Source organism: Phoenix dactylifera, chromosome 1, assembly GCF_009389715.1.
Source record: "Phoenix dactylifera cultivar Barhee BC4 chromosome 1, palm_55x_up_171113_PBpolish2nd_filt_p, whole genome shotgun sequence".
Taxonomy (NCBI): domain Eukaryota; kingdom Viridiplantae; phylum Streptophyta; class Magnoliopsida; order Arecales; family Arecaceae; genus Phoenix; species Phoenix dactylifera.
In genome coordinates, this window is record NC_052392.1 from 28031955 (window position 1) to 28043908 (window position 11954).

Genomic DNA, 11954 nt, shown 5'->3' on the forward strand with positions numbered 1-11954 from the left:
AAGGTAAACTCCATAAATGTAACTCAACTAGGCTTGTTTAAGGGTTAGACCGGCCACCAGCCTTCTCAAGCCCAAAGCCTTTTGGATGGACTTAGATCAAAAGTTTTAGGTTTGATGGGCCGAGCTAGGCCTAGAAATAGGCCCATTAAGTAAATGGGCTGGGCTTGGGCTTAGGAATTAAAGCTTGCCTAAACTTTGGCATGTCTGACCTGATTATTTTTTATTTTTCTTGCATTATATATTTTTGATTTATTCGTAGACTTAATAGATGATTTTTATTGATATGTGAATTTAATTGGATAATATATATTATAGCTTATTGAGAATATTTAAATTATTTATATTTAGTATTTTTCTAATATTTTTATTTTAAAAAAAAATTAAAGAAAGGATATGATGCTCGAGTCGAACTTTGGGCAAAGCTCAGCGCGAGCCCGGCCCGGCCTGGCGATGAACAGGTCTAGACTCCACAATCCCTTAATTTCGGACGAACCTCTATGTCTTATCCTAAACCACAACACATTCAAGAGCGGGAACATCATCGCAGACATGATCCAGATCAGATAACGCCCGCAGGGAAACGGGTGGCTCTTATGACGCGGGAGCACCCAACATAGAGAGACCGCGAGCCGCGTAACACCATGCCTACACCCGCCCGCCTAAGATGGCCACCGCCGTTAGCCTTAGGGTTTCTCTGTCCTCTCCACTCAGCTCTCTCTCCCTCCCCTCGTCCTCCTCGTCTCCTCTCCTTAGGGTTAGGGTTCGAGCTTGTGCGGCGATGGCGGGCGTCGCCGTGACCCCGGCGGTGATTGTAGGTGGCGGGAGGGTCGGGACGGCGCTGCGGGACTTGGGCGACGACCGGGACGTCATCGTCGGGAGGGGCCAGCCGGTGCCGGCCGACTTTGACGGCCCCATCCTCGTTTGCACCCGGAACGACGATCTCGACGCGGTCCTCGAGGCCACCCCGCCATCTCGATGGAACGGTACTTCAATTCCATCAAAGCCCTAATCTTTTCCCGTTTAGTGTTAGTCTCTTGTGAAATCTACGGTTTTGTAGATCTTCCTGTAGAGATGATCTTTTTTTCTCCGGGTAAGTCATAGTGAAGAAATTGATACTGACATGGGATGGGAAGTCCTTATCTTGGATACTCTTTTTTTTCGTTGCAATTATTCGTAATTGAATTGGTGCTATAAATGAAAGCAATGATTACATGTAATGGTAATTAGAGTACATAGAATTGATACACATTGTTCAGAACAGGTTGTTTGCAGTCATTGAAAGAAGAAGAAGAAGAAGAAAGATTAAATGTGAAAAGATATTGAAAGGTTGTGTACATTAAGTTTCTATTTTTTGGGCCTGTTCTCTAAGCTCCTAAATCATATGTTGCAACTTATGGGCTCGTTTGGTTCGCAGGAAAGGGAGGGGGGAAAGTGTGGTCAACGGGAAAGTAATGAAATGCCTCTTGTTTGGTTGGAGTTTTTCAAAGGAGAGAGATGGGAAAGTTGTATTCCCATGGAAATATGATTCCCACATTTCATGGGAAAGTCTTTCCCATGAGGAACATGGGAAAGTTACTTTCCCATGAGGTGGGAATCACTCTTTTTTTATTTTTTCCCAAAAAGACCCTTCAGCATTAAAGAAGCATTAAAGAGGCATTAAAGACCTAATTTTTATTAAGGGCATAATAGGAATTATACATAACTTTCCTAGGAAAGTGGATGGTCAACCAAACATAAGCACTTTGGAAATTTGTCACTTTCCCATGGTTAACCAAACATGCCAAAAGTGCTTTCCTAAGTATTCTCTTCCTAGGAATCTGATTCCCAGGAATCATATTTCTAGAAGGGAAAATACTTCCCGTGAACCAAACGAGCCCTATAAGTATTTGCATTTTTCCAACGATTTTGCATCTGAGAGGGAGATCGGAAAGTGGTTTTGAATAATATAACCCCATTGGAAGAGCACACTTCGGCTTATGACGGTGTATATTGGGTCTCTCTCTTTTGTGTCAGATTCCTTGCTTCAGGACTGAAAATCTATACCACATGTTGAATTTATTTTTCTTCCATCTGTGGGCGGTTTGGCTTATGCGAACCAAAAGCCTTTCATGGGCGAGGGAGGGCAAGGAAGAGGGAGGGCGGATGTTACCTATGTGAAACAAAAGCTTTTCATGGGACATGGGGATCCAATCTATAGGTTCACCTGAAACTAGTTACTCTTCAAAAAATCTGTCTATCTGATCTCTTCATGAAAAACCCTTTCCAGTGAATTTCGCAAAAGAAGTTTGCGAACCCTCTTAAAGTTGAATTATCTGCTTCTGCTAGCAGGCTACCAACTGTTCATTGATGTAACTTAGAAAATCATAAGTGTCTATTCCTTAAAAAACAAGCCTTCGTCCATTGTCTTCTTTTGGTATTCTTGGTGTTCCTCTTGCACAATGACATAGAATGATGTTCCACATGCTATCTGCTGGGAAAACTGAGAGCAGCAAAACAGAAGAAAATTGAATGTATTATGATGAAAGGTTGCTGCCTCTAAGTTACAACTGATTGCTGTCTTGCATATATGCTGGAACTTCATTTCAAGAAGATATCTGGACTTGGAAGTTTAATTTTATGACTTTCTTTTGCCTGTTCTGTCTTGTAAATTTCCATTGCTTTCTCCTGCCCACTGTATTTTTATTTTGATATTTTATATGGTCTGCTACTTTGTTTCCTTGACTGATTGTAATACCATTTTGCTGTTTTTTTTTGGAAAAAAAAAAGATGTCACCAACAAGTTATTGCTTATATGAGCTGTAATTTTTCAGAAACTTTTATTGGCCCTCTAGTAGTTAATAGCAAGCACTTAGTTTATATTACTCAAAATGAATTACTGAAGAGATGTTAATGTAATCAAAGGGTGGTGGAATGGCTGGGATCTTAACATTTTAGCAGATTTGGTGTTTTTCCAGAATGGAATGCTTGAGCCATGGCTTGAAAGTAAAGGTTTAAGTGACGCAAACCAAGTGTTGGCTTATTTTGCTATCTCCAAACTTGGAGAAGCTCCAGTTGATGGGAAAACTGATACCAATCCAGAAGGCTTGACGGCAGCATATGGTAAATGGGCTTCAGCAGTAGCTACACGGCTCCATAATGGAGGCCTTTCTTGCAAGGTAGCTGCTTCACAGTTCTATTTCGAGTGAATATGATTGTAGTGTGCTTTGTTCTATATTTCGAGCGGTCAAGTTCCTGTGGAAATACATGTTTAACTTCTATTCTGCCATTGGAAAAAAAACTGATGTAAAAAAATTAAGTACAGAAGAGACAAAATGGGAGCAAAAACTTACATAACAAAAAAAAAAGGCTTTATTATTTTGTAAGGATAAAATGCTTCTTATTCTAAAAATGATTTGGCTAAGCATCTTCAAGCTATATCAATGGCTAGAAATATTCCGCCGGGCTTAACTGAATCTTATGGACAATCCACAACTTTACACTGTGACAAAATAGCCATGGGAACATATAAGAGGTCCAGAACATTTGAGAAGGACCAGCCTTGTAATCCAAGAAGATCCCTTGCGCATGGGCTGAGGATGACCTCCAATCACTTCATGCATGACCACCACCTATTGTATTCATGTGCATCACCGGCATATGGAGAAAGATAATGCTATGTTTGAATGCTTCTAGTTTGCCTTGTATTTTGGTAGTCTCTTTTACTTGACTAGGTACTTGGCAAAATTCTGAAGTTTGTACGGATGGTATGCATATGGAGCACCTCTTTATAGAATTAAGTATTTGTGGTGGCTCGTGCTTGATTAAGAGACACATGGTATCCACTATGCAATCCATGAACACACTGAATGTGCAAACATAGGGAATTAGCTGTTGCAAAGCAAAATGAAGTCTATGAAGATATCTCACCAATGGCAACATTAATCAAATGTTCCACGGGCCTTCCTTGCTTCTGATATTCCACCTTGTCTTGGTGGCGCATACAAGTGTGCGTTGACTGACTTGTTGATGTTCTCTGTTATTAGGGCCAGTAATTTGTAGCAGTAGGTAAAGCCAGTCTTCCATTGCCTATGGTTGCCAACCTGTTGTTTGTTATGGCATTCAGAAGTAGATCATTCTCAGTTCAGCAAGTTAGGTTACGAATGCTTTTTCCTCAAGGAATAGTCCATCTTTCATCAGCTGTCACAATTTGAAACTCCATGCCAAGGGTTCCGTGGCATCAATTTTTGATATGATCAAGAATGACTCTGTCAAGTCGGCTCATTATTGCCAACTTATGAATATGTGCTGGTGCAATTTTTCCTATTTGATTTAAATTTAAGGCTCATGACAAACTCAACAATGAAATTATGCATGCATGCTTAATTTTGCACTATCTTCTGCGTGGAAAGATTAAGCATGTCTCAGCAATATAACAATTATTCTTGTAGCCTTCATGGCTGACAAAATAGTTTGCAACTGATATCTCAGGTTATCCACATCAAATTATAGCTTGCAACTAATGTTCTTGTATCTCAAATTTTTCTTTTCATCCTTCAATGCAGCCACGTATGTATGTATGTATGTATGTATGCATGTAGTAACAACCAACCACATAAACCTATTACTCATATTTTTATGTTAGTGTTCATTTGTCTTCTGTCAAACTTGATCTTTTAGATCTCACATGAAGAACTTAACTTTAATTGCAAATCAGAACTTAAATTTACTTGCAAATTACAACTTAATTTTGATGAGTGTATTTCCCCCCTTCTCATTAACCCCACAAAGAGTTTCCCAGAGATCACCATGTGCACGTTTTACTGGATTCAGGTCCTTGAAAAGGAACCTTTTCAGAAACAAATGCTAGAGAAATTGATATGGATCTCAGCTTTCATGCTTGTTGGAGCTCGACATCCAGGGGCTACGGTTGGTGCTGTGGAGAAGGAATATCGATCTGAGGTACGAATTTTCCCCTGGCATGGGTATAAAATTGTTGTGTTATTTCATAGGTTTGTGTTGGCTCTCTGTTCGCATTAGTAACAATAGTAACATGCATACAGATGTGCTGTAATCATCTCTTCACCCGACAGTTTCTGAAGAACATCATTAGGATAGAAGCAAAAACTTTGGAGATTGCCATACATTGTTCAACCATCAAAGTTGCATACTAGAATTCTAGAGCTATAGATTGTACAATGTGCGATAGAAAATTATCATTTGATTATTGAACCTGTTGCACTGCACAAAAATTGGTTGTCAAAAAAAAAAAAATTCTTCATTCATTATTTTTTTCTCAATTCATTTCTAATTTTCTATCTCTATACGTTTGTGAATTTTGTTAATTAATTTTAGTGCAACCTTCCTAGAGTCCTGCATTTGACCTAAGCATTTTATGGCCCCCTAGCTGAGCATATTCTGCAGCTCCCTTTTGGGATGTTGATAACCTATGACTAGTTTGCAACTTGGTATCTGGTTGTGCATATCCATCTGTTGATTGGAGAAGCTGTTGGAGGCCTATTTGTGTACGTAAGGATGCAGCTTTAGCATTCATCTTTCTAGCCCCGATGGTACTTCACACATTGTGATGAGAACCAACATATGAAATGTGTGTAATGTCTATAGGTGCTTAGCGTGCTATACTTTTCCTCTTCGACTCCAAGTAACGTTCCTGGTTCCTGGTTGCAGGTTGCCAACCTGATTGCGGAGCTAGCATCTGCTGCAGCTGCAGAGAAGGGTATAGTATTTGATGAAGGAATAGAAGAGAGGCTTTGTGCTTATTCTAGGGCTGTTTCACACTTTCCAACTGCTGTAAAAGAGGCAAGTTCAGCAGAGACGTAACTTATGATCACTGATTACAATATCCAACTTCATGGTTTTTAACTTGTATATTTGATATATTTGCCCTGCCAAATGCTACAGTTCAAGTGGAGGAATGGTTGGTTTTACTCACTGACAGAGAAGGCGCTCGCGCAAGGAGAGCCAGATCCATGCCCACTGCACACAGCTTGGCTCAAGGAACTGAAGGTCGTATGAGAAATTTAGGCCCTGTAAATTTTTGCAAATGCTGAGTATGTGATTAATATCCTTGTCGATACCTCATGTCACCTAAAATCATCAAATGAAAGACCAGACTACAAATTTTATGTCGAGGAGATTCACAAAGTTCTCAGCTGTCATTCATAGAAAAATTAAAAATACTATGACGCTTAGTTTTTAAACCAGGGATTGATGATGTTTAGATGTAGGAGAAAACTGTTATTGAGCTTGCCAGTAGTTATATTCAAGGGAGAATAGAACAGTTGCAATCTGTAAATAGTTTATTGCACTCCATATATTTAACAACGATCCAGTTTAAGTCACCATTTGAGGGCTCTATCTGTGCAGGAGAATCAGGCGATAGAAATCAGCAAGCAAACCCTGCTTTCCCCACTTTTGTCTCCTCAAAAACTCTGCTGTTCAGATTTCAAGGGGTAGCATGGAAAACAACAATGTTTAGAAGTTGAAGGACCCCTCCAACTTCTTTTATCTTTCAATCAAAAGAAAAAAAAAAGAAAAAAAAGAAAAAGAAGTTGAAGGGCACGATAAACTCTCCGCAGCTCAGGCAAAACAATTGTAGAATATCCATTTGCTTTCATATTTCCCGGAAATTTGAATATATTCTAGAAGAAAGAAATTAAAACCAGATCTTATGTTCATGCGGCCATGCAAGTTTTATAAATCGTAACCAGGGAATACCAGGTCTAATTGCTATCTTAGTTCTGCAACCCCTGCAACAGTGTTACTTACTAACACTTTTCATTCCCTTGGTGAATTTGGGCTTCATTCCCTCTCAAAAAAATAAATACATATTAACAAGCATTTGATTTTCTATTTTCCTGAAGAGAAGTTTGCAACCAGCTTAACAATTTTTCTATGGAAAGAAACTTATCCTGCTATAAAATTGGCAAAACATAGATCCATGAAGAACCAGTCGGCGACTCCTTTATTAGTCTCTGTTGTGTGAAAATAATTAAGTTCAGTTGAAATATCATTAACAATCCCATATGAATCCAAAAGTTGAGATTTGAGCTTCTAACTTCATTCCCTGGTGTTCTAACAGGTAATGTCCAGTTCTAATCCTTGGCGGTAGAGGATCCAGGAGGCAACAGAGATAACAAATACAAGGTCTACCTTACAATGCCAATGGCAATCTTACACTTTGTTCTTAATCAATAAAATCCTTACCATGACCGTCGACCAGATGTAGTGCACTCTAGATTTGAGTTTTGATCACTTGCTTGGTTGTGTTCAAACTGTAAAAAGATGTAGCCCTAGATTTTCCATGGATGACACCCTTCAATGTATATGGTTGCTTTGAGATTTGGCTCAGTGCTGCTTTTTGATCAACAGATCAAGGATAACAAAGCATTGCTGCGAAATCTCGTTGAGCAGACACCAAAAGGCAACCCTTCTGATACATGAACCCGTCATCTTCCTCTCTGACTCTTTAAAGAAAGTCCAAGAAATGGAGCCTGCCTGCAACACATAATCATGCAGGAAAAAATGTTTTCCTTCCTTCAATAACAACCTATGTCATCCTTTCTTCCAAATTCCTCTGATTTTATAGGGTTTAATTGAAAAGCAAGACCTTCTCCCTTCCAATTTCTGCGGTAGTTTGGAAGACCCATGTATTAGAGATAAGAAAATGTGCAAGCATGTGTGTCAGAGAGAGCCAGAGAGAGAGAGAGAGAGAGAGAGGAAGAGAGGGAGAGAGAGACTCTTTCCTCACAAAACTTATGAAATGTCAGCGTGCGATGCTTGTGCCAAAAGAATTCATTTTTATCAAGTTAAAGAATGGGTTATCACTAGAAGGTGAGATTACTAGTTTCTCTTTGTAATTTTGATTGTAATGGGGAAGGTGTCAACAAAGATATACAACAATTACATGAAATTTAATTTTGATTGTAATGGGGAAGGTGTCAACAAATATATACAACAATTACATGAAATTTTATCTAACATCAGAAGGTTAAGATAGAGATGACAATTACCGTTACAAGAATAATTTCCAACCAAACTAGAAAGGATAGGTTTTGTATGCATGAAGAGAGGGTAGTAGGATATTATTAATTTTCTCTACCACCTAATGCGCTTGCTCAAAATTTGACAAACCAACCAAAAAAATAAAATTCAAAACCAAGTTTCGTAAATACAAAACTCGGCTCTCGAAATGTCAAGAAATTTAATGGGGGAGAGAGATAGACCTTGGAGGCACTTACATCATCTTCATAGATAGACCAATCCATTTCTTCGTATCATATCTGACAGTGGAGATAGAATTTTATCATTTCCCAATAAGTAACAAATTTTGGTAAGTTTGTTTTGCTTGGACCACATTCAAGTAAAGAGAGCTGAAAATTCCAAGTCAATTAGTTAAACTGAAGAAAATGTTCCACAAGAATGATTCCTCAGCTTTTTAATTTTCCTACTCTGCAATCAGTAGCATGGTGTTTATTCCCACTAAACCAACAAGCTTCAAGTGATCTACTGCACCACAAATTCAACACTTGACAGTACCTTCTCTTTTCCTAATATACTGCAGAATTTGATATAAGCAACAAGTGGAGAAAAGAAACTTTATATTTTGCAACTAGCATCTTCGTGATCATGATTCACAGAAGTATGTTAATTGCTTTGGAATAGAAAACAGAAGCTTTCAAGTTTCAGCATAATTACTTTTCCATGAAGAGTTAAGGGGATAGAAGCAACAGAGGCATTGTCAGTTAAATTCATCAGAACAAATGTATTACCAATTGTACACAATGCCACGGACTCACAAAATTGCACTAGTATAATACAGTAGAATGGCAAATAGATCAATTGATACAAGGATATTAGAATTTTTTAGATCTCAAAAATGGAGAGCCCTCTTCCTATAAAGCCCATCACCTAAAATGTAACGAATTATAGCAGAAAAATCATCTTTACAGAATAACTACATTACAGCAGCACTCAAGCATATCAGACACGTCTGAAACATATATCTCACGCTCAAGGTGGACTACAAGCTGGAAGTTTTCGTAAGTGACCTCAGAAGACAGATACAATGCTATTCAATTCAAGCTCCACCAGGTTGATTGTGAATTGTAAAGCTAACAAACAAAATCATTGGAGACTACGATTAATGAACTTTCTACCATAAAACGATCCAAATGCTCTAAAATTTCTAGTTCAAAAGCCCTCACCTTGCTGTAGAATGTAGGAAATCCAGCCACTACTTGTAACAAGCCATCCACAAATCTTTCATTTGAAAATGAAATCACAAGCAATCACAATAGCGTGATGCCCGTCTTTGAGTATTTCTAAAAATGTTCTCTTTTGGAGGGGAAGATAATAGTAAAACAAAGATGCATTTTTGTCACAAAAATAACAATGAAATCCAAGACCTCCTTGTCAGATTTTCTAATCCTCTTTCTCGATTTCCTTCCTTTTCTTCTTTTTCTTCTTCTTGCGCCACTCGATTTCGTTGTCCAACCTTCTTCGTTCTTTCCTATCTCCATCCCTTCCCTCACCATCCAAACCGACTCCAACTCCTTCCTCTTCTCGTTCTCCGTTATCCTTCTTCTTCTTCTTCTTCCTCCTTTGCCCATGCCTTTCCTCGTCCACCTCCTCCTCCTTTCTCTCAAGATTGCCCTCGTCCCCCTCCTCGGTCTCCCTCCTTCTCTTCTTCTTCTTTCTCTTCCCATCTCTCCTATCCTCCAACTCCAATCCGACTCCTCTTCCACTGTTTCCCTCATCCTCCATCGAATCCCTACCATCCACGGCGCCAATCTCTCCACGCAGTTTACCGTCTTCCATCCCAGCCTTCTCCTTTTTCTTCTTCCCCCTCCTCTTCTTCTCCTCTTTCAAGCCATCGCTGCCGCTGTCCTCGTCCTCCTTCCTCGGGGCATCGAACTCGGTTCTCCTCCGGACGGCCTTGATCTCGCGGTGGAACTGGACGAGCTCGTCGAAGGCGGTGGAGGCGCGCCTCAGGTAGGCGGCGGTCTCCGGCCGGGCCCCCGTCTTAGCAGCGGCGAAGCGGGCGAGGATGGCCGCCGCCTTGGAGATGGAGATCGGCCTTGACGAAACCACGGATCCCCTCACCGCCCTCATCTCCTCCTCCTCTCTTCCCTCGAAGGGATCGGGGAGCGATGGAAAGCGGATACCTTCCTCTCACTAATCTTGGAGTTTCGGCTGGGATAACTAATCTCCTGGACACCCAAGCCTTCGACATCAAGAGTTATGACTCTAGACTGCTTGCAGTTGGAGGAGACACATCTTTGATATGATAGATATAGGGGCGGAGCTCAAGGTTGCACAAGAGGATACATATATGAGACATGTACTAGAGGTTGATAGCATCTTTCTTAAAAAGAATTCAGTCATGCTCATCGAGTGAATTTGGAATGAGAACTGGCGAGGGATGTACATCCGCTGCTCAGCAACATTCGTAGGCTGGTTAGAGATTGCAGTTCCCTTCAAACCGGTCATATGTACCGAAAGTCGAATAAAGTCGTAGAATAGGTCGCCTCCTTTGCTACTAAACATTCAAAAAAGATTCTTTGAACACGTTATGTAGCTGCCCCTCCATCTCTATGCCAACTTCTTTTTTCTCCACTTTATTGGTTGCACTCATGCTAGACTTGTGTGCATTCACACCAGAGTTGCTACTAAACATTCAAAAAAGATTCTTTGAACACGTTATGTAGCTGCCCCTGTTGGGAATATACTTTCCCACAAAATTTTAAATCTATAATACTCTACTTCAACAAATAATAGGCAGAAATAGGCTTACAGAAAATAAATAGAGAAAGTGGAAAAATGGAACCCGAGATGCTGAGGCGTGGTATGTTGGTCACTTTCCTTGAAGTAGATTTCGCCGCCTTACAGTGCACTAGGCTTGGATGGCGTTCTACTCCTGAGATACAACAGCCTCTCGCACTGTTCCTTCTGCCTCAATGATTTGCACGGATCAAAGAAGCTTTCGAACCCAGAATCAGTATGCAGCAAACCCGTTGATTGAAAGAAAAATAGCAAACAGGGAGAATAGTAGTTTTCTGCTTTCAAATTATATATGTCTCCTGTCTAATCCGAAGAGGTCTATTTATAGACTTCTTCGGGACAGACGCGACCCAAAACCGATCCAACGGTCAAAACCGGTAAGAAAGTTTGAAAAAACACTGGGAGTATGGCCAGCGGATGCGAGGTCGGTTGCGAAGAGGTGCTATCGAGGAAGCGACGTGGCTCCTCGTGCTAAGGGTGCGAAGCACGACTCATGCGCCTCTTGGCTCATCGCACCTGTTGTCCGACCTCGGCTCCTCTGGGCTCATTGCACCTGTGGTCCGACCTCAGCCTCGGCACCTCGGACGAGCACAGGCACAAGGAACCTCGGACGAGCAGGGCCTCAGTCTCTTGGACGACCTCAGCTCTGGGTCGCACAGGTGCAAGGAACCTCGGACGAGCAGGGCCGACGAGCAGAGGCACGAGCGCAAGGAAACTCGGACGAGCAGGGCACATGCGCAAAGAACCTCTGGTCGCACAGGCACAAGGAACCTTGGACGAGCAGGGCCTGTGAGGCGCAAGTAACCTCGGACGAGCAGGGCCGAGCGAGCACAGGCTCGAGCGCAAAGACCGTCGGGTCGGACGAGCATAGGCACAGAACCGAGCCTTCACGTAAATAAATCCTCCATATGAGAGATTTAAAAAAGGAGGGAACAGAGATTCGAACCACCTACCTCAAGCACCTCAAGCGGGCACACCAACCATCCACACCACACTCCCTTCTTAACATATATACATAATATATATGTTTTAAGTATGAAAACTTTTTGTTGCTGGGGGTCCAAACCGAGAACGATTGGCACAGCGGTGTGAATGGGGTTCCCTTGGAATTACTTCGGTTGCGCTCCGCCTTCCGCCGGGAGACCTGCAAGCAAGCCTCGCACCACCACCGGGGT

General features: G+C 41.2%; 2 protein-coding genes across 4 annotated transcripts; one reads left to right on the plus strand and one right to left on the minus strand.

The window, feature by feature from the left end:
- Nucleotides 1-613: 613 nt before the first annotated feature.
- Nucleotides 614-7271, plus strand: LOC103722041. Of its 3 annotated transcripts, none has more exons than XM_039131071.1 (6): nucleotides 614-983; nucleotides 2938-3155; nucleotides 4810-4938; nucleotides 5665-5796; nucleotides 5899-6003; nucleotides 7079-7271. In XM_039131071.1, exons 1-6 carry the CDS (start codon nucleotides 665-667, stop codon nucleotides 7106-7108), a joined length of 933 nt encoding a protein of 310 aa, XP_038986999.1. In that variant the 5' UTR covers nucleotides 614-664; the 3' UTR covers nucleotides 7109-7271. The 3 variants fall into 3 exon arrangements, with proteins under 3 accessions (XP_038986999.1, XP_038986995.1, XP_008810682.1); XM_039131067.1 differs by lacking the exon at nucleotides 7079-7271 and adding an exon at nucleotides 6364-6661; XM_008812460.4 differs by lacking the exon at nucleotides 7079-7271 and having other exon boundaries at nucleotides 5899-6174.
- Nucleotides 7272-9420: 2149 nt separating this feature from the next.
- LOC120111635 (DNA topoisomerase 1-like) lies at nucleotides 9421-10110 on the minus strand. The gene has a single exon (XM_039129285.1). The coding sequence runs from the start codon at nucleotides 10108-10110 to the stop codon at nucleotides 9421-9423; it is 690 nt and encodes a 229-aa protein (XP_038985213.1).
- Nucleotides 10111-11954: the final 1844 nt, after the last annotated feature.

Excerpts from the sequence above, each read along its gene's own strand:
- LOC103722041 (XM_039131067.1), top strand. The coding sequence starts at position 665 with ATGGCCACCGCCGTTAGCCTTAGGGTTTCTCTGTCCTCTCCACTCAGC. Across the intron at positions 984-2,937 it reads CCCGCCATCTCGATGGAACG|ATTTGGTGTTTTTCCAGAAT; the intron begins GTACTTCAATTC and ends ACATTTTAGCAG. Across the intron at positions 4,939-5,664 it reads AGAAGGAATATCGATCTGAG|GTTGCCAACCTGATTGCGGA; the intron begins GTACGAATTTTC and ends TCCTGGTTGCAG.
- LOC120111635 (XM_039129285.1), bottom strand. The coding sequence starts at position 10,110 with ATGAGGGCGGTGAGGGGATCCGTGGTTTCGTCAAGGCCGATCTCCATC.